At 38.4% G+C, this 23,180-nt stretch overlaps 1 protein-coding gene across 3 annotated transcripts in view; it reads left to right on the top strand.

The window, feature by feature from the left end:
• The first annotated feature begins 6,037 nt into the window (after positions 1-6,037).
• Positions 6,038-23,180, top strand: part of slc12a5b (solute carrier family 12 member 5b) — a 54,908-nt gene continuing 37,765 nt past the window's right edge. For all 3 annotated transcript variants that reach the window (XM_044352564.1, XM_044352563.1, XM_044352562.1), the window contains exon 1: positions 6,038-6,448. In XM_044352564.1, coding sequence (XP_044208499.1) covers positions 6,394-6,448 — 55 coding nt within the window. In that variant the 5' untranslated portion in view covers positions 6,038-6,393. The remainder of the gene's footprint in view (positions 6,449-23,180) is intronic.

Below are 23,180 nucleotides of genomic sequence, written 5' to 3'. Positions count from 1 at the left end.
TTTCAAAACAGGCGAAATCGTAACCTCCTTGGCGGATGTAATTACATAAAATGAATAAAAAACAAAAAAGTTGAATGTAGTTGGTAAACAACCATCCTAAAACAGACTTAAGGCTGCTGACCTGTTGTAAAAAAAACAAGCCAGAAAATTTGGTTGACAACGAGTCTTTCAACTGCGGACAGAATGCCACAGGCTGCCACTGAGGTGCATCTACCTGCTAGTGCCACTAGGAGGATTGCAGCTTTACTGTCACAGAGGGTGTTCAACTAGTCAGTCCTCTCACCAACCTGACTTGATAGCTCAGAAAACAACCATTTTTTTAGAAGCCATAGAGGAGAGTTTGTAGTCTGGGCTGACCTGGTACCACATCCAACAGATGCTCCTGAAAGAAGTTTTCTCACCAAAGGGTCTACAGAGTCAACGCTTCATATGCTAAACGTAGGTTCCAAGATAGGATGTTTGGTCCAACTTTCAATCCATTTGAGCCATTGTCTGAGAAAATATGAACACATGAAGGGTTGCCATATGGGTATAACTTCCCATTCATTTATCCTATCAAAATTTCCCATTCAAATGTATTGGGGGGTGGCCCACTTCCTGCACAGAAATGCTAGGTGCTACAGGGTGCGAACGAAGATGGGTGTGACCCATTTTGGTGTGGCAACAGCATACTAAAAAATCAGGGCTGTGACATTTTTGGAAAAAAAATTCTCTCCAGCCTGACCAACTTTTACAGAGAGTGTTCAACCAGTCAGTCCTCACACCATCCTGACTTGGTAGCTCAGAAAACAACTATTTTTTTCCTAGATGCCACACAGGGGAGTTTGTAGTCTGGGCTTGTTCCAGGCCCCACCCACCCTGTGTGTGCAAAATCTGGGTCTCTGGGATCTTTCTCTGAGAAAATATGTACATTAGAATATGGTAAAATCAACACAGACATTTGCAATACCTTTGTATGGGGTGGTCAGACTTCCTAGATGTCCTGCCTGATGTGTCATTTATCCTATCAAAATAAGAGAGGCTAGTAGAGACGCTGGTACATGCCTGTTTAAACAGGAGTTTAGCCGACTTTGCTGCATTTAATACTGAGCTCTTAATACTGCTGTCCTCCACTTCCATCATCTCACGCCAATTCATTTTGAAAGAGCAATGGCAAATGAGGAAACTCTAACACTCAGCTGGCCAACCAATGGTGTAACTTTATCACTCACTCAGGCAGTCACTCACAGACAACTGTGTCCAACCAAAAAAGGAAAAGGACAAAAAACAAAGGAAAAATACACACACAAAAGCACACAAAGTCCCTGAAGCTGCTTGTCACACTAACCTGGCCTTTCACAGGGCCCAGTGGAGTGTGCTGGTGCGACTCTGCTCTCAGGCTCTACTGACAGAGGAAACTGCTGCTCTGAGATTGACAACATGGACGTCATGGTGGTGATGGGGAAGAGATAGGTTGCACAACAGTAGGTCTGAAAGACAGAGTACAGAATTACAATGATATTTAAAGAGCAGCACCAAGAGTCTGATTGGCTAGAGGAGCGCAGCTAGAAAGATCAGAGGTCAGATGTGGTGATGTCAGAATTGAGAATGAAGGGATTTTGACAGCATGGGACAGGGTGATATTTAGGCAGAGTGTGATGATAGAGATCTTCCTTATTGAACTTATGCGAAAGCTTCATTCCAATGAGAGGGGATCAATTGAAAGTGAATAACAATGTTTATTAACACAGAGATTTTGGAGATTAGACTTAGTTGATGTGAGGCATCTTCATAAGTGTAGGCCATTAAGATAGGACAGGATCCCCAAAAATAAACTAAAGCATTCTTACCATCCTGAAGATGATTCAATTCTGAGAGGATATGAGGAGAACATGAAACAACAATTAAACAACATACCAGACAATTACACAGTAAACATAATCAGCAATAGGAGTGATTCACCTACATGAACAATTGTTAGGAATTAAGATGGAAAAGAGGGGAGAGATAGAAATTCTGTGAAGGAGGCTAAAGGCCGTCAGAGGCCAAACATGGACCATATTTAAGAAGCACTTGCCTTATGAGTAAACCAGGATTTAGTCATGGGATAACAATCAGGCATTAAAAAGAGAAGAGGTGATGGGTCAGAATTTTCTGAGCTTTAAAAATGTTAACATGAAATTATAAGGAGAGAAAGGGGAGTCAGTGTGAGCCATAATAATGTACTTTGTACCTTTTACTGTAAACTGCAATATGTTTGACACACTACTCAACACACATTATAAATTGTATAACTGATTACAGTGAGTTTTGTTAATTTTTAAAAATATTTTTCCCCAAACCTTGTGACTTGATATAATTGCTCATTGACAGTATTTGCAACATTTGTCTTAAAATGTTAAGACAAATGATACAACGTCAGGTGTTTCTTTCAAATCTCTTTATTATCACTTATCATTGCTTTAAACCTGGCCTGTGTTTTGTTCCTAGTGGCAACAGTTGGCGGAAAAGTTGTTCAGCTCTGACAAGCATCATCTTTTTCAGGTGTGACATAGGTTAGATGTCAGTCCAGGCTCAGCTGCCAGAGGAGCTGATCAGGAAAAAGAAAAAGTGGATTTCAGCCCGGCGCTCCATGGCCTTAATCTGCAGGATTAGGGCATCAGAAAGTTCCCTGCAGTGTGTTTGTGTCTATCCTTGTGTGTGTATTTGTGTGCTTGCATGGCTTTCTTTAGAGGTATTGTGTTTGTGTGTGTGTGTGTGTGGCATGTGTTTTGAGTGTTTTTTTAAACCAACATAGGTGTGAATGAGTGTGTGAACAGTAGTATCCTGAGCCACATGTGCAGGAGCAGCAGCAGGCAGGCTGGGAGGGAGGGAGGTGCCCATGGGTTAAGCGCTAAAGCCGCTTGGCCCAGATGAAGATGGCTCTCGGGCTCTCTGCCAATGAAAGCCTAGCCAACAGCCCACTCTCACTGACAGGGCAGGGAAATGGGGAGTTAGGCCACACGCATACTTGATGTACACGTTCAGTATATATGACAAGTTGTAACAGAGCATTACAGGGACAGAGACGAAGACTGAGGGCTGTACTTGAAATGGCATTCACTTAAAGCTGCTATAATCAATATCTTTATATCAAAATGGATGGAATAACTAAATGTATAGGAAAGGTGTCATTCTTGGTGAGAAACCCAAAAAAATGTATCACCCAATTCTGCAGGCCTACAGAGCTTTATAGAATCTTTCAGCTCATTGTTTTGATTTTTAGGCAACTTATTATCTTGGTTTATTCACACAGCTCTCATCGCAATGTTTTCAGGAAGAGCAGGCAAGAGTTTTCAGAAAAAAAAGCTGTAAAAACCCACTAGCTACCTGCTCAGCACTGAACGGCAGACAGACAAAGTTAGAAATGAAAAGTATTTTGCAGCTTAAGAGTCAGATATTTTCCTCAAGAGTTAGTGGAGAACAAAACAGAGCTAAAAAGAGAGTGAATATTGGACATGATATAACTCCAAATGACTGTTAATTTTGCTCTGTAGCTGCTGGATGTGTAAATAGCTAACTGTTTACTAAGTTCAATATGTCAACTTGAAATGTGGTTGTTGAAGTGGTGTTTACAGCTTATCTTTATTGTCCTCAAGTAGCCAAAACATCAGTTACTGTAGGTTTAAAGACCCCATGATGAAATTGAGACCATCCCAGTTCAGGGGATGCGTTCTTCAGTCCAGTCCATACTATTTCACTTTTTGAAATATTTTGAAATACAGCGTTCATTTGCTCAAATTTCATGTACCGAACTAGGGTATCCTTCGCAACCCTTAGTTCATAAACTCGTATTCACCAGTTATCTTTCAGGCAACCTTTGCTAACCTGTTAAGTCTTGTGTCATGTTGTTAGCAGACTGGATATGTGGTTCACCACAGAGCAGTACAGAGATTTTTATGTCATATGGACATAATATAAGGAGGTATTTACACTAAACATTGTCCATTATGTGTAGAAGTGAAATGTATTTACATATTAAGCTTTATTCTCACAGGGTAAGCAGAGAAAATATTATCTTTTCCAGCAACACCCTGTTAACAGGTACATTGAGAAATAACAGTAACAGATTCACTAACAGAACAGAATAACATAATAAACAAGGTACAGTCTCAATTAATGCAATTACAGGCAGGAAGAGGTTGATAACTGAGAAAAGTGTTTTTTGCATGTTTAGGTGGTACTGTTTAAATTGGATCACAGAGCAGAAAATAAATATAGGCTTCAATGATAATAATAATAATAATAAATATATAATAAATACCAGTGAAATAGGGTTATACTTTGTACTGTAAACCCAGGTATCATAAAACTAGCCCCACTTTAAATCTGGAATTTACACTGTGGAAAAGAAAGCTTGAGATCAGTGTGCTGTCGATGATCACGTTCTTCTTCTTTATTCACCTCACGCATATCCATAATTTCATGTCTAGCATGCTGTCTATTCTTCTGTTGAATGTGCTTCTCTCAGTGGGGTAAGATGCTTGATTATAATCTAAAATGCTCCATTATTCTTATAAATTGCCTCTTTCCCTCTTATGACCCACTCTGTAAACCTTTTTCTAATTTCAACCCAGTTGTCCTTCCCTACATTAGTATTCCTTTCTCCTCCATCATCTGTCTGTCATTCATGTATTATTATGTGATTTTCTTGTCTTGCAGTAATTGCAGTGGAGCTAAAAAAAAATGTATGATAGGAGGCCCAGAGACCAAGACGTGACACGAGTGAACATGCATGATGGAGTCTGTAGCTGTGGTTTCAGTCAATGAGGATAAAGTCTATGTGAACATCTGCCAAAACTCAGAGATCATCTAACTAGAGATGGGCGCACAGTTAACTGTGACATAACATCAAGCACACAAATACTAATGGTTTAAAAAAGCTTTTTTCCCCTCCTTTCATCCATTTAATGCCAGTTGTGTTTTTGGCCATGCTATCTTTATCACTAGGCAGGTGGTGTGGATTAGTGGGGCTCTCTAAACTTCAGTATTGGATGATACACGCAACATACAAGAATGTATAATCCACAATCCTGCAGTTTAGTCTTTAACAGCCACCTGCATGTTTTTCTTTTGTCCATCTTTTCCTTAATTGCCTCATCTTCTTGCCTCTGCCACATCTTTTTTCCTCCCCTTCGTCTTCTACTCTAACAATCTGTCATTTCCACTCATTAAGCCGTCTCACCCCAGCTGTGTGATGCTGCCTTCCACACAAATTGCAATTTCACTGGAGCTCAGGGTCATCTCGTTGACATTGATGGATATTTTTCTCACTCACAGTCAGAAAGGTTAAGTCTTCACAGTATGTACTGAGAAGAGTGATCCAGTGGGCGCTCATTTGACACAACTTCTTAATGCAAAGTTAAGGTTCCTTTCCTTTTTTAAAACAGAATCCATTAAATTTAGAGATGAAATAATGAACACAACACTGCTGCCTGCAGCCACGTACTTGTCTTTACCTTTCAGTGATGTCATTTAGATTAAGATTTAAAATGAAAAGCAAACATAAAAGTTACAATTTATAAAACAGCAGCTCCCACACACTTATCCAGGAGACCAAAAGTGTGCTCACACCAGGCCAGTTCAACCAATGTGTGTGTCTGTGTGTGTGGTAACGGTGAGAGACTTGCATTTTAAGCTCACAGAGTTATACAAGTGAAGCCTGCAGCGCTTCCCACAGATAATGGGACATGACCATGCAGAGAAATATAAAAGAGAGAAGCAGGGTGGGGGAAAAATAACAAAAGAAGGATGAATACACAGTAATGAAATGGAATCTTGTCCTCCATCTGAAAAGAACATCAAAGGAGATGCTTAATCTCAGGAGGCAGTACTTTGTCATCTGACGTGCATCCCCTGTCTCACAATCCCTCTCCATCCATCCCTTTCTCATGATGAGATGGATGATGATGAACGTGTAGAGCAATAGGGAGGGAGGGAGGGAGGGAGGAAGAGAGGGATAATACCATCTGAATACATGATGAATGTAGTCATCGGGCTTAAACTGACTGGGGGGCGAGTGGTGCACAGAAACAGAGAGAGTACATGTGGGTGACACCGTGCTCAGAGGAGCACCATCATCAACTCTCCCCTGCAGCCTCTCAGTCTCTCTATCCTCCTCCTGAAGAGAGACAGAGGGACTCATGCAACAGACAAGACAAGTGAAAGAGAGGATAAAATATTGCTCTCCTCTCTCTGCTGCTTTTTTAAAAAAAACAAAAAAAAACGAAAACTGAGCTACCAGTGGCAAGAAAAGAAGCAGTGAGAAACTGAAGTAAAGAGCATCTTGTCATTGGCTCCAGCCCACAGAGATCTTATTCTAAGCAACAAGATCAAGAGCCGTGCTCAGTGCACACAGCCTGAGGAGGAGAGAGGATGCTGAACAACATGACGGACTGTGAGGAGGGAGAGGGGGGACCCAACAGCCAGGGTGAGTGACGAAACCTGCCACAGACTGATGAGAGAGAAGCGTGTGTGTGTGAGTGTGTGTCAATTTGCGTAAGTGTGTGAGTGTCAGAGTGGGTGTTGAATGTGTGAGCGCACATATGCATGTGTGTGCGCTTGTGCTCAAAGTTAGGAAGACAGTGTTATGTCATTTGAGGGATGCGAAGAAGATAAGAGTTGCATCTGCCTTGTTTGTGTAAAAAACAACACAGAGATGGAAAGAAGAGTTGACTTTCAGTCCTGGTTTGATGTCTTAAAGGTTGGTGGAACACATATTAATTTTCCACATGTTGAGCGAATGGAAACAGGTGCTCCCTGCGCAGTCAAGGATCTGTCCGTCATGGCACCTTCACTTGGCTCTCACACAGAGCACCTCCTGGGGTTACATACATTATATCAACCTCAACCAGCTCAGACTTTTTCCTTCCTTTGTGCTGGTTTTCAAAATGAGCTGTTTTTATCAGGAGCCGCATGTTCGTGACTTGCTGTTTGAGTAGATGCGGTCCACCAGAGGTTCTAAGCCTGTATCTGTAAATTCATACATCCATGTCCAACACTTTTAGCACTCTCCAAAAAGGTTTACAGTGTACTGAGTGCAGCCCCTACAGAGAGTCTGGGGAAACCAGCTTTTCATTCTTAAACTCATTCATGTCTCTCTGCCATCAAGAACATCCCGCCAGGGGCAATTTCTGCCTTTCATAATGGTAATGCAAGTGTGTGGCTCTGAGTGTTTGTGTACGTGTGTATGATATACATTCAGGATACATAACCACTTGTATTCACCAGAGTATGTTTATTTTCTGTTTGCTTTCATTAGTTATGAACAATTATTTTTTTCCAGTGTGTGTCTATGTAGGCTGTGTAAGGTCAACAAGGGAAATTATAAAAATACGCCAGTGCTGTTTTAAACCAAAGGGATTTTCCCAAATACAATGAGCCACCTAGCCAGTGTTGGTATCACATGTTTTTAATCATTTGAATCCAAGTTATTAAAGTGTCTATTGATCATTTCATTTTTCACACAGCTGTCAGACACACTTTATAACACTACTGTACTGCTCACATCATTTCACCCTCATGGCGCATTTCAAAAAGTTTGTTTTATTGAAAAGAGCCACACTGTCAGACAAAAAGAAAAGAGAGAGACAATTCATTTTAACATCATATAGTGTGATCATTTGAGGTGTCACAGACATTTTGACTGTTTTTTGCTTGTTGTGGGTTCTTGTTTAAAGTAAATTTTGTTGGGTGTTTTAGGTGGGTTCAGTTTTTAATATGATGTCCAGAAATGTCTAATATTTGCCAGAGGAACACTTTTCTGTTATTGGAGGATTTTGTTCTGTTCTAGTGTATCGACTGGCTGACTTGGCATTCCCCCGTGGCCTGTTGTTTAAAATGATAAAGGCAGAAAATTGGATTACAAGCAGTTATGCACATTATACTCAGTGGAAATTCAGTCCTCATTTTCTAAGAGCTGTTTATTGATGTAAATACTTGCAAGTCAATGCACAGGTGCATTTTGACTTGTCATAGTGGATAGAACAGAGCTTACTGGTAACATTAATGATGGTTTAGGACCCTGAAACTAAAGCAGCTAAATGGAATTCATCCTTTTTTAATTTTATTATTCATACCTGTGCTTTTCTTAGCGTGACATGTCAAAATGTCTTCTGTGAAAAAGATCTATATTCTGTGCATACACACTAGTGCTGTGTGGGTTTAATGATGATTAAGTGTAGTCTTTTTGTCTTTCAAAAATAACCAACTGTAGAGTGGATCATATATGAAAAACACATTCTTTCACCTCCTGTAGGTTTAGTAGTACTTATTTAGTAGTACTAGGCCAAATGTATCTGTTAATGAAAACAAAAAGCATGGTTGCTCCAGAAAACATGTAATTATCTTGCATACTCTTCCATCTACCTAATGATAATTGCTCAGTGGGTTTAATTATGTTACACATTAGAAGCAGAAGTTTAATGCTGTTCTCATTTTAGCCTCTGGTAGACTAATGGTTTTAATAAATTTCAGCTTTTTGTTTGCAGACACCAAACCCAGCACGTGTTCGAGAGTGAAATATAACATAGGCTATAGCATTGGAAACCAGAAGGTATTACAAAAAGGAATTAATACAGTAAACTGGATTCAGAAAAGTATACATGTTTAAACTAACTTACATTGAGGTGTTCTGATCATACCAGGAAGTATCCTCAGTGAAGGAACCATTAAAGAAACTAAGTTTTGCTCAACAATGGCCACTGTGGCCACAAATGACAATTAACGCAAAGAAGTTCATGTCTAGATGGTAAATTTAGATCTGTGAAACTCTCAGGAGATTTGTACGTGTTTTTTCTTCATTGTGCGCGTTGTTTTTCATTGTACAAAACAATTATGTTTTATGTTGTGACAACGCTGTGGTTAAGGTTAGGTTTAGGTACAAAAAACACCTGGAAGCAAACAACAGTCTCCTGCAGCAAAGTCCACTAAGTTCACTTTTTGCAACAAATATAGTCTTGGTTTTCTCCTCGTACGAATGCAGCTGTCCTTCAAACTCGACAAGACAAGAATATTTTGAAGTGGCTCCCAGGATATCTGCCATTGCTAGCGCATACAGAATCAAGCACTACTATGCTGAATCAAGTGCGCATGTGCTAGAGTTTCGCAAATCTAGGGTTACCATTTAGACACGATCCACAAAGCCTAATTGATAAAATGCAGTGTAACAGTAGCAGACTGGCTGTAAAGCAATATCTATATTAATTTCGCTAACATTAGCTACCATAAGTGACCAAAATGACCCGTCGCTTATGGTACTGTAGCTAATTAGCTAATGTTAGCCAACATCAGGCTGTAGCGGCAAAACTTGAGTGTATTGAATTGAGCAAGAATGCATTTTACTGCTTATGAATTCAACTTTTAGTTTGCTTGTAAGTGGAAAATTGTATTTCTTCTTTCTTCCTTCTTTACATAGCCTAGTCTCGCAAGAAGTACAACACAGCAATTAATCTAGCACATGGAATCCATAAGAGTTAAAGTAAAAAAACAAAAAACAAAATAACGTTACAATCAGCCAAGCATAATTAACAGTTAATATTGCAGAGTAGCTATAAGAATAGTAAGAATAAAGGACCTATAGGCTAGATAAGTTCAAAGATGATTAATATTTGCTTGGTAACTGACAAAATGGTGGATGTACAATGTCAGTTAAAGTACTATGGATCTATTTTAGCAGTGGTTGCTACTAGCAACAAAGTGTTTAACTGAAACTAACTTGTAAAGCTACTGTAGTTGACCACACAGTAGACTGTAATAGCCAGGGCTGCACATAACTTTTTTAGTCTGGTTCTCAAGAGAGCATCTGGAGATATTTTGATTGGTACTCACCCTTTACATGGCAGGGTTATCCTACAAGCTGTCATCCTCACTACCCTGCTGACTGCTCTCCTCACTATCTTCCTCCCTTTCAAACATGGTAGATGATGATGCAGGCCTACTTCTTTCTCCCTGGTTGAGCCTGCGATCAGCTGTTTGCATCCATAAGTCAGCTTTGGGTCAAAAGTCTCTGTTGTCATCTTAGACAAGTCGACGTGCATGAGGGATGAGAGGCAAGAGTCTGACAGGCAGGATCTGTACTTGCTTTTTATTATACTGAGATGTGAAAATCTCCTTCACATGCAGCACTGCTCAAGGGCAGTATAAGGGACAACAGAAGGACTTCCGACTTTTTGCCGTTTGATTCACACCCAAATGAATAATCCAAGGAAATCTGAGGTAAAATCTCTGTTACTAGACACAGACACAATGTACACAATTTCCTGCTCCACTTTGTTATGTCTGATCCATCAAAGAGCACACCCCAAAATTCAGCTGCCTTCAATTTTTCACTCAACTCTGCACTGAATGCCTGTGCGATGCTCTTCATGATGTGGCCCCCCCCTTCTCATGAATAATATGCACTCCCGACATTAACTCCAAGCCTCTTGAAAAGCACAATATCCTCCTCATATAAATGCATAGGATGTGCATGTTTCACTTTGTGAAAGGCCAACAGAAAAATCTTGCACAGTGCTTGACACTGTTATTCAGTTTGTTCTGCCACCTGTCAAGAGAGTGACTGGATTTCTGATCCTGGCTATGCCTCTTATCAATAGTTTACACTAGTTTACACTCATGTGGTTTGGATGACTTTGATGAAATTTTTGCCCCTATATATTGCCTCTATATAAAAGGCACTGCTTTTATCGGCAAGATTGGGATTTTCACGGCATATTTTGCATCACATCTTGGCCAGGCTACGTCCTGCAGCTACTTTTCTGTAAATGCACGTTTTTTATGTCCAGGTTCAGTCTGACGTTTCTTTGAAGGTATTGAAATACCAAAGTAATTATATAATTTTGCTTGTTTCCTGGACATTTTGGTGAATGGATGAAAGTCCAAAAATGAGAAAGTGTAAGCTAGTTGTAATAACTAGTTGTAATGTAAGCTACCTATTTGCTGGAGCTAAAGGTTTAATCTTGCTTACTTGGAAAAAACACATCCACTTAATAAAAAACAAAGGCTAAAAGTTACACGATTAACAACTGATTATTAACATTTACACATAATGGCTATCTAACCAGTGATATATGGAGAAAATCCTAATGTTTCAGTAAGTAACTGTGTCTCAAAAATGTCACCTCTTTTCGTATTATGTGCTGCACATCCTTTATTTTGACCATGCATGCACGCCTTTGCCTCGGTTATGTGCATCCCCGGTAATAGCAATACAAATTAATTATTAATATGCTTTATTTACCATGAATATCCCAGAGGAACACTCAGGCACAAACCTTTGAATTTTGGTAACATGTAAACATGTATTTACATGTAACAGTATTTGAACCAAGGGAAAGAACTAATTAATCAGCACTGACAATGACACAAGAAATTGTCAATGTAAATGTATCTGGGATACCTACGTACATCTGTCGCATTTAATTCCTCATTATTTCTTGAGCCAGATCTGGAACTATAAGAGACATTTTTGGATTAACTGCTTAACAAATAGCGTTGCATGGGATCATTACTGTATATGTCGGGAATTTCAACTCCTTGTGTGCATTAGACCACACAACAGAGAACAATGACCTTTTCCTTTTTGAAGGTCATGATTTTAGCCACACCATCACACCACAGGGGGGAATAATGAGGTGGCTTCTGAGATCCAAGTGTAGGCACACTGGAGTGTTATCGTGTCATGAACAGAGCACACAGAACAAGAGCATACTGGGATCACACCTGGATACAAATACCACCTTATTACATTCCTGCCTGTTTTAACAGAGAGGGCAAGGTGACAGATTTCGACAACTGCAGATTTATGAGGTCCCCGAAGGCTGCACACTGTCCACTTGTGACGAAAATTGATCAATACTAATCAATAATCTCAAGAGGAGTGATTGTGAGGTTAAAAGAGGAATTTGTCATAGGGTTCAATCTTGGTTCAGGTTTCCTCCTAAAACCATTTAAGTTTATTATATTTTGACTTTTCTTGTAAATGATTTTTCTGTTCAGCTCCATATTGATGTGTCTACACCGCTAGCTCTATCCTGTGATTCATAAATTACTTTTTAATCTGGTAATCACCCTGGAGTATCCATTAATAAACATTATCATTTTCGCATTTTGTACAACAGGCGGCAGAGTCTTTAAGAATGGATGAGTAGCATGTGGGTGGGAGCTGCCTCATGGTCGCCTGAGAGGGATCACATGGAAATAGACAATCATGTCTCCCAGAAATTATGTCTACTTTACTATATTTTATTTTTGTACTAGATGCAAGGTTTAGGAGGGTGGTCAGAGTGGATGGTGGGCGTACAAAGTGCAGGACTATGGTTATGTTTAGGCAATAAGAGCATTTTGTTCTAAGTTGTGGTTTCGGTTTAAATGTTCAGAAATTTAACACGCCGTGTCTCCTGCTTCAAGTCATTTTTTACTTTTTCAATATTCCACCAAGACCATGATCTTTCCCTCTTTCCTTAAGTTGCTACAAGCAAATATTGTATTATAAGAGTGGATATTGTAGGAAAAACAAATTAAATACATTAACTTAATCTGCAACTATTTCAATAATTGATTCATCATTTAATCATTCATTGGTTTTCAAGCAACAATGTCAAACAAAAAATGCCAAACATTTGATGGTTTTAGCCCCTTAAATTTGAGAATTGTCCACTTTTCTTTGTCTTAACATTATAGTAAATTCAGAGCCATTTCCAGATAGCAAAATTGCTGTGGTCCAGATCCAACCCACACCCAACACTTTTGGCACTTTCACCTGGCTCACATACCGCGTGGAATGATGGCACTTGGGCGGTCCGCTCCTGTTTCCCAGATCTGGGCCACAAGCAAGCTGTATGTCAACCGAGAACAAACCAGATAAACCAGAACTGGCCCACATATAGAACACACATACCTGAGAGCATTGCATCTTTATCAAAAAAAGGCCCACGTTTGATTTGGGATATTTGAGCCATGTTTGCTATTTTACATGTGGGCCATTTCAGGCTCAGATCCATTTTGTCCAGGCCAGAAGAAGGCCAGCAGTGCCGCATCATTGCCTGAAGCGGCCACTTCCATATGCTATCTGGGTTGGGTTTTAGACTGTTGGTTTGGCAAACAAGACATCTGATAAAGTAAAAGTAAAATTATAAAGAACATGTTTCATAGTGTTCTTATGTTTTATAGACAAAGTGATTAATCAAATAATCGAGAACATAATCGGCAGAATGATCGATAATTAAAATAATCATTAGTTGCAGCCATAATATGTTTTCGGTAAATGTTTTGCAAATACAGAACAAACAACACAACCTAAAACATATTTGCTGTTGGAAATTAGTATAATATAAAATAATTTTTGAGACTGGGTTGCAACAGAGTAATATACTCAGAGTTACCAGTTTATCTGCTTAAGTAGACTAAATATTCTGTGTTTCTTTTGTTTTTTGACACTGAAAGTTGTGGATGAAACTTCATAGTAATATTTTAGGCTGTTGTTAGTGGTGCTGCACAGAGGGGCATGAAGTATTTTAATCTTTCATTTAATATTTATACTAATGCTGACCAAATAAAAGTAGCAATATCACAGTATAAACCATTTAGAAAGTTATATTTATAATACATAATACTATTGTGCATGTGACATTTAATCAGCATATTAACTACTTTATATAGTTTTGGTAGTTTAGTCTATAACAATTCAAATCTTAATCTGAAAAGTGGTAACTGTAGCTTTCAAATAAATGTAGTGAAGTGAAAAAGTACAAAATTACATTTTGAAATGTAGTGGAGTAGAAGTGTAAAGTTGCACACAGTGGAAATACTGTATACTGGAAATACTGGAAATAAAAAGTAAAATACAAACAAAAGAAGGCAGACAAAATGCATATGCATGTTGCATATTCACATTAGTGTCACAGGGTTTTACAATGGAGCTGTAGCCACCAAAATACTGCATTTCAGAGGCAGCTGGTGCAGGAGATAAACAAAGGTCATGTCAATGTCAAATTTTTGGCAGTGTATATAAAAGCATGTAATGACACCATGTGTGAGCAATGCAGGGTCAGAGGTGAGGCCTCTATCATACAACTGGAGCTGATAGATGAAAACAAATAAACATGCAGGACACAAATGAAAACAGAAGAGCTCTAACAAATATACTGTTTAAGTTAACAAATAGCCCTGCTTCAAATAAATAACGTCATTGTGACATGTAGACTTATGTATTGGCTATCTGACGGCAGAAAAAGCAAGATGCTTTTGAAAGCGTATCCTCATTGTTACAGTTGTGTTCTTACAAACGGAAAAAAAACTTTCATCTCAAAAGAATACATCATTAAAAAATTCAAAGTATAGTTATATACTAGTACAACAATTTTCCATCTCATTTTCACTTTAAAATTGAGTTTTCATGATCAGTGCTCTCCGTATCAAGTGTGTGTTTTAGATGTTTGGATGAACAGCCGTTTATTTTAATCCATTTACTAACATTTGTAGGACTACAGAAGCTGCTAGCCACCTCTGTGACCTTGTCGTTTTGGTTGGTCAGTATGAGCGCTGGGGGCAGATGGTGTGGAATTGTCCTCTTGGGGCTGTTTAGACTGAGAGATTAAACCTTGGTTGGAGATGAATGCACACACATGTACACACACATACACTAAACAGTATAGTATATACACACTCACAACACACTACATGGAGGAAACATGCTATTGGCTAGGTGCTCATCATCAAACAAACGGCTTTAAATGTCCAGGAGCCAGAGAAATGTGCCAGTAGTTTTGTCAGTATATTGTATAGTATAGTGTATGGTCAGAGCAAATTGACCACAGGACTTCAAAAAACAGTACAGCAGTCTCTGTTAGACTTAATCCCAGTGATTTCCAACCCTTTTGGCTTGTGACTCCATAGAACAAAGCGATGTCTTCTTGCAGCCCTCCTCACTGGTTGCATGCAGATTTGACCAAAAGGTTATTTTTCTCCTTGCTTTATTTGAATATGTTTTTAAAGACATGAACAAGTAAAAATATCCTGTAATTCACAAGAATAAACATGAAAATACAGTAAAGTCAACCTATTATGCTCATTTCCAGATCTATATTTTTATTCTGGGACTCCACTAGAGTGGCTTTACATGATTCATAGTTCAAAAAACTCCTTATTTATCTTATACTGGCCGTTTACGCAGCCCTTCAGTTCAGCCTCTGTCTCTAACAGGCAGTCTTATTTCCTATATCTTTAAGGCCCCCTGCTTGATGAGCCCACTCTGCTCTGATTGACCAGCTTTCCAAAAGCCTGCTGAGGGGCAGCTGTATCAGAGTCGTGTTAAGTTACTGCTGATAAAAACTCAACATTTCCCGCTTTTGCGGCGTTAGCGGCGCTAAAAACCAGTCGGCACAACAACATATGGAGATATTTGGAGCTCTTTGTTCAGCGGATCAGTAAGAAATAATTCAAGGAGGAATAGTACAAGCAGAAACGGCCACAGTGATGATGATGTTTGATGAAGAGTTGCACACGACCAGCATGCCTCCAACAGGTAGATAACATATTTTACTTTGCTGTGCTGTGTAATGGAGTCATGGCTTAGTGTGACTACCCCCCAAACAACAGGAAAATGCCATAATGTTAGCGGAGCGGAGCAGTGAACTTGCACGATGTGTGTGGAGCAGATGACCGTATAAATATAATCCATTACAAGCTGACGTCGGATCAGACTGAAAGTAGAAAAAACCTTTGGAAATCAAGTGTTCAGAGCAGTCTGAAGCCGGTGCTTTTTGCTCACAGAGATTACTTCTACATACATTTACCTCATTATTTGACACTTTGACGCCACATTTAATATGAACATCTGACATTGTAACATTATATATATGACTGAAAATAAGGAAAACATAATAGGTCCCCTTTAAAAATAGACATTTAAGTGCACAAAGTGCCAGAAACAACATAGATGTTCGGGAGCAAGTTAATTGAATCTAATTAATTACTTTGCAACCTCTCCGATTTATCCTGTGACCCTTATTGAAGGTCCCGAACCTCCAGGTTGGGAACCACTGCCTCACAGCATGCTGGTTGCTTTTATCAGTCACTGCATGTTACTGAAATTAATCACTTCCAACAGGATTGTTTTAACTAAATTGCTTCTCAGTCAGCAAAGTCACTCTTGCTCTCCCTCACTCAGGCGAATGATTAATGGTTGACACATCAAGATAAACAGAGAACAAATCGATTATTTCTACCTAAAGTAATACTGCAACATTTTGTATGATAATATGTATGATAATAGATTTTTAGTATCAAAGATTAAATTAATACTGATTTTCATCTCACTGTGTGTAAGAATGCAAACAAACATATTTCCAAAATATAAATAATAGTTTTTCTTTAAAGGACTGGTTCAACACTTTGGGAAATCTTCTAACTTGTCAAAATAGCGAGTAAGTGTATTTCACAAAATGCTGAACTCGTCCTTTAAAGTTACTGATACATACGCACCTCCTGCCCTCTAACAGCCCACTGAGATGGACTAATCTGCTTGCCAGATGTCGTTAGCTCATCCACTGGTGTTTGAATCTGAATCAATTTGTCTGATTGCCCATACGTTAATGCAATCTGTCCACCATTGTAATTTCACTGAGAGAGAGGGGTCACCTGACACATTATTATAGGTGAATGAATAATGTGCAGCTGAAAAAATAACCTTAATTTACTTTGTTGACAATTAAAGAAGGACAAATATGTCACCTCTGTAGTTGCATTGTTGTATTATCACATTACTGGGCTATTATTAATCTGGTGAGAGCAGTAGTATCATTATTAAATTGATCGGGGTACAACATTTCTACCAGAAACTAAGACACTTTCTCAATTTCTTACACTTAACTTACTCTGTCTTCAATTAGAAATAATGCTTCATTCATGTTTACTCATACAAAAAAAGATGTATATATTTAAACATAAATATTACTGGACATGTGAGATGTAATCAGCATTTTAGTGCTGCCGTGGTGAACCTAATTCTAACGACTTTATATAGCTAGTTTTTGGTAGTTTATAACATTTCAAATTTTAATCTGGAAAGTAACTAGTGACTATAGCTGTCAAATAAATGCAGTGAAGTGAAAAGGTACATCACTGTCTGAAATGTAGTGTAGTAGAACTAATCTATAAGAAACTATAAGTTGCACACAGTGGAAAAATACTCAAGTAACGTACAAGTAAATAAACAGACAGACCAAATATGCATGTTCACATTTGTATCACAGGGTTTTACAGTGGAGCTGTAGCCCTGCTTCGAATAAATCCACTTCATTGTGACATTGGACATGCAGATTTATGTCTCAGCTGTCTGGCAGCAGAAAAAGCAAAATGCTATTGAAAGCATCAAGACAAGCGAGGCAGTTAGACTCTCCTCATTGTTACAGCTGTGTTCATACAAACAGAAAAAAAAAATTCTAAGTAGGATGAGTTTATTGTTGGTTTGGCTCTGCACATGAGATTTGTTGACAATAAGAAATGTATAGAAAATTGACAGCCAAATCCTTTTACCAGTTTGTGTTTCATTCATCTTTTGCGTCTATGACCAAGTTGTAGTGGACATGAGCAGCAATGTAATTTTGCATCAGGTATAATCTCATTGTAGTGTAGTGCTGCGTTATGTAAAGCTGCCCTCTTAATATCATATAAAGAATTTTAATATTGCTGCTTCCTGGTAATTTCACTGATGTATTCTCAGCTGATTTACAGCTTTAATAAACTGGCTCAGCACAGAAGATACTGACCATTTGTCTGCAGTAACAGTACTGATACAGGTTTGACATGTCAGGCTAATGCGTTTTACCTCCAGTGTGTGACGGAAGTTTACAACCGTAAGTGATTGCCAGTAATCCTCTGACGTGTTGTCCTGCCTCATCAATTACTGACCTCTGACTGTATAGTGTGCTGACTTTAATCCATACAGAGTGAGGAGGTCAGAATGTCCAAGTTGGATTAAGAAGGTCTTCACATATTGTACACATTTATATAGATTCATCCAATTCAATATGTTTAATGTGTGTATATGCTGCATTTTCTATCTAAATAAACAGTCCTACATCACATTTACTGTCATGTCTTCTTACTGGACAAGCTTCAGTACATCATCAATAACCTACTGTAGATGATGTAACATCACTACTTTGTTGTCACTGCATGACACAATGTTAATATGGACTGAAAGTAAGTCTTACCTTATGACTCAAATATTATCTTTATTTTGGCACTTACCTTTGGTTCCTTTGGTTGCAAGTGCATTCTATAGATGTCAATTTAGTTTCTTGTCACAAAAATATATCAAGAGAGACACTATAAGGAACTAAATGACAAATTAGACGTTTGTCAGTGTTTTCCAAAAAGACCCATTTGAAAGTTTCAAAAACGGCAGGATAAATCTGCTGGTCCAAGGGATTGTGGGGAAAGTGAAGTTGCCCCTCGCTCATTACTGCCACTGAGGTGCACTTGAGCAAGACCCTTAACCTCAACTGCTCCAGTGGAGCTGCTCAGTGGCCGGCTGATCAGACTGTGATTGTACTGGGCAGCTTCCAGGTGTGAATGTGTAACTGTATGAATGTGATCAGGACTTTCCTGAAAAAGAGAGCATTACTCTCAGTGAAATTCCCTTGAATAAATAAAGGTTAAAAAAAAGATCCTTCCACTGCAGCTGAACAGCAAAACACCGTCCATCGAGACACAAAGAGGGGATATTTTACTTAAAAGATTGTAACCGTGGAGCATATCCACTTTATTTGACTAACTCATGTTATCTTCAGATAAACTGTTAATTGTTCATATGGGCACCTGACCTGTTTTCAGACAGACTTGAAAAATTGTGAACCTATCCTTTAAGGTTGTGGAAAGCTAATCTACAGCTGAAAGAAACCAGCATCTACAGTGTCAAACTCACACACTAAATCTTCCACTCAGACGTCCTCCTAAGACCATTTGCTGCAGTCTAACAACCATGTCTGCCTTTGCCAACAGTCAGTATTTGCATGACCACAAAAATATAAACACTTGCAGGTTAATTTAAGCGTTTGGAGAAACAACCAACGCTCTCATTTTCCTGGTAAGGACAGTCTCAGACGTGTCTTTCTTGTGCTCCCCTGTGAGATCCTCCTATATAAGTCAGTTCACAGTGACTAACTGGAGCTTTGATGGCTTTACTAAGATCATGATCACATTGCAGAGGCCAACACTTGGAGATCCAGAAGCAGTTGAACTGGAGAAAGAGAACAGTGACAGAGCTCTCCTCTAATCCTCCCACTGAGCTACAACATCTCTCCCACCCAGTCTTCTGAGATTGGAGATTATGAAATACAGTGCGGTCTAATCCTTTCTTCCTCATTACTTTCAGTGATGAAACAGAGCATCAGTGTTTCCCATCACACAGATTTTCTGTCATTAGTGTTCAAAATAGCTAGACTGTCTAGTGTTAGTGCTGTTAAAACCTGAGTTAATGCTCAAACTTTGTGTGAACTCTTGTCAGTTGACGTTTATTTAAGGGCCAAGGGGAGCACTCTGGTAGTCTAGAGGCTGACTGTGAACAACAGCGTCCCCAGTGTGAGATCAGACAGAGACCTTTGTTGCATGTCATTCCTCATCTCTCTCTTCCCTCATTTCCTGTCATCTCTCTACGATCGACTCTCTAAGTTTGGTGACAAAAGTATTTTGGTGAAGGTTAGGGAAAGATTGTGACTTCAGTTAGAAGTTAATAAAGTTAATAAATAACTTTAGTTAATTAACACTTCCTGCCCTGGGCTTCACTCTTGACTTTTTCTTTTTCTTTTTTTTGGTTAAGACTTTTTCTTAACCAAGGCTACAGTCTTTAATCAAGTGCTTTGAGTGCCTAAACATAATCGCAAAAAACATTGTCGTTGAGAAGAAATATTTTGTCAGTGTTCTGTTTGAACATTTTGTGACTCAGCAGATACCTTCATTAAAACATTTTTTTTGTCATATTGATTTTTAAAAAATGGTTTGCAGGCAGCATTACTTTTCTCTGTTGCTTATTATTAGTATATATGTAATTTGGTTAAATCACAACTTCACTTCAGATCTATAATCAAATTAGTGTTAATTGACTGTAGAGACAAAGACATAGTAAGTAAACAGGAACATTTATGAGACATGCACTTTGTCCTGGAATATATTGAGAACACAATAGCCATAAATAAGTATGGAAGCCTGTAGCGAACCATATTAAAATGATCATACCCTTCATACATAAGAATCTACTCATACTCAAACTTTTAATTTCCAGTATTTACTCTGTAAATTAGACCGCAGGCTGGTCGCTGAGTTGTTGGCTGCAGCTTTAATATTGTTCTGGCTCCATATGACGAGTATATCCGAACAAACACTTGTCTGTCTTTCTCTTCTCTTTCTCTTTTCTCCATCAGTTTACTCATCTTTATCGCTGCATACTCTTTCTACGTTACTTTCTCAACTCTGTCATATTCTTTACATGCATTAACAGAAACATTTCCTTTGACTCTCACACTGCTATAGTGCCTTCATCGGCACCCGTTCATTGTATAAATGCCAAACTGCACGTCAGAAACAGAGAAAGATGACGATGATTTGTAATTCAGTAAATAATGAGGATCCCTTTAATTCACCTCATGTGGTAAAATTACTCTAATTTATTTTCTCATTTTTATTTTTCTGTAACAAATAAGTTGATGGACAATTCATTAAAGGAAAATTAGCTTTAGAGCTTTTTCCTTTTATTGGTTCAGAGTTGGACTGATGTGCTGATACCTCAGTTTCTCACCATCTACTGCTCAGTGATGCTGTATAAAACTGTGTAAAAGGGATGTTTTGTTTTCATTTTTGTCTGTAGATTTCGCAGCTGTAGTATGATTATTAAAAGGTGTCTGAGGCCTGAAAAGCAATTGGATTCATAATTTCTCCAAAACCTTAAGATTACATTTTGATATGAAAATCCATGCACAAAATTATGACTTAAAGGGTCTGTGAAAACATTACTAAACATATGTAATACTTCTACATTGTAATATAAAACATTTGTATTATGTCACACATGATGAAATGGTAAAAATCCAAAATTGAGAGTAAATGATTTACCACAAAAGTACTGATAAATCTGCTTCCCACATTCATGTCCCTGCTTATGGATGTTTAAATCTTGCGTCATAACTGCAATCTTATGTTCCATGCACATATGCATCTCTAATCCTGCTTGTGAGCATGAAAGGTCAATGTCAAACCTAACAGCAAAATTTGTTGTTTTCATGAACCTTTCGGTGTTGCACATAAAGTACAGTTCAGTCCAGTTGAAAATCTGCAGCTGTTGTTGTTACTTCCTGCGCTGAATCTGTGCCCCGCTGAGCTCTATCACCAGCTAAAGCTCAAAGGGAGAAACACTAATCCGTCTGACATAGAGACTTAGGGGCTGAAAGACCTGAATTAGGATAAACAAACAGAGGGTTATAAACAAAAACAAAAGTCTCTTTTCTCAGCAGCATTGGTTTGTTATTCAAGTGACTTAAAACCACCTGCTGTACACATTCAAGGAGCAAGTGGTGTCACTTTCTTATACCACTGTGGGAAGTGTTGGTATTGAGATCAGGGTGGATGGGTGACTCATTTTTTCAAGCATCCTTGAGATTAGTCATGCTGTTGCGTAATGACAGATTTGCTGTGAGGTACCAATGAATTTATAAACATAAAGATATTTAATAATTATGAAAAGAAGCTTTTGTTAAAGTGTGCCAGTGTCACTGAAGCAAAGAATACGTTAATATATATACGTTAAAGTTTGGGTATGTTGTTGTGAGCTGTTTGTCTACCAGCCTCAGTTGTGATTGTATGACTATGTCTATATTGTATATTACATCAAATCTTTGTTGTCATATGCACAGGGAACAGTGAACTGCACTGTACAATGAAATTCTTGGTGCTCCCTTCCAGCCAAGACCCAAAGAGTTGAGAATTAAATATAAAACTATGAAAATTTAAACTATAAGCACAACATATACAAACTTTACAAGATAAAATACAAATGCAAAATTAGATACAAATGTAAATTTGTTGTGGACAGTCTAATTGTACAGTATGTGCAAGACGATAAATGCATGTGTAAGGTATGCAGGGAAGTATCGTGATTGAGAAGCTCAGTTCAAGTCATTATATCATCATTATGTGTATGTTTCTTTCTCCGTCAACCCCCCACCCCCACCCCCCCCACCCCAACTCCACATTAATGGGATGAATAGAGACGACTCATTGTTATGATCTTGAGGAGGAAGTAGAGGCAACTTTGCAAATGGAGTGTTCAGAGCCCAGACTTTTGACTCATAGGGAGCATTTTTACATATATTCACTTCATGTTTTGGACCTTCAACCATGTTTAACATAGACATCCAACATCATAACAGTATAAAAATGACAGAAAATGACAAAAAACATAATACATTCCCTTCAATGCTAATGGTGCACCAGGACATACAGGACACAAGCTCCTCATAAAACTGCATTATCAAATAAAAATCTGTATAGTCTTCAGTGGTTGTGAGTCTTCTGCAGCTTCAGCTCATAGTTGCAGTTGGCTGTGCAGCCGTTTGTATCATCAACACATCATGTTTTAAAGTGTTAAAATATGTGATATTGGCTTAGAAACATAATTTTGATTTTGTTTAATCTTTGACTGTGTATGCTGTAACTCCAGATATCGGCTATGCCTGTATTTACACACATTTCATTAAGTTATACAAGGAATGCCAATTTTCACCAGTAACTCGGCACTATTCTCTTTGGCAAACATGCTTGAATGTGTTGGAGCAGCAAAAGTGCAAATTGATTTCAGAGACAACAACATTGTTTTGTTCAGCACGAAAAAGCGTCACATCTGGAAATGCTGAGGCTGGTTTGTATTTTAAGCAGTTCCTTGCTTCCTTTTATTTTCCTTTTTGGACTCAGCATGATGAAATCTGTTGATAAGATGATGGATGCTCTTAAATTTATACACCTCTGTTCATGCATCTTGGAATTGGTGATGTGTTGTTGATGATTAAATTATATATAGCCATCACACAGACATCAGGACCTTATGCAAATGGCTATGAGACGGCTAATGTGAAACACTCACTGTGATTTTATAACCTGCATGTAGTTAC

Source organism: Thunnus albacares, chromosome 5 (assembly GCF_914725855.1).
Source record: "Thunnus albacares chromosome 5, fThuAlb1.1, whole genome shotgun sequence".
Classification (NCBI taxonomy): Eukaryota; Metazoa; Chordata; class Actinopteri; order Scombriformes; family Scombridae; genus Thunnus; species Thunnus albacares.
The sequence above is the reverse complement of the archived record's forward strand: the minus strand, read 5'-3'. Positions and strand labels throughout refer to the sequence as shown.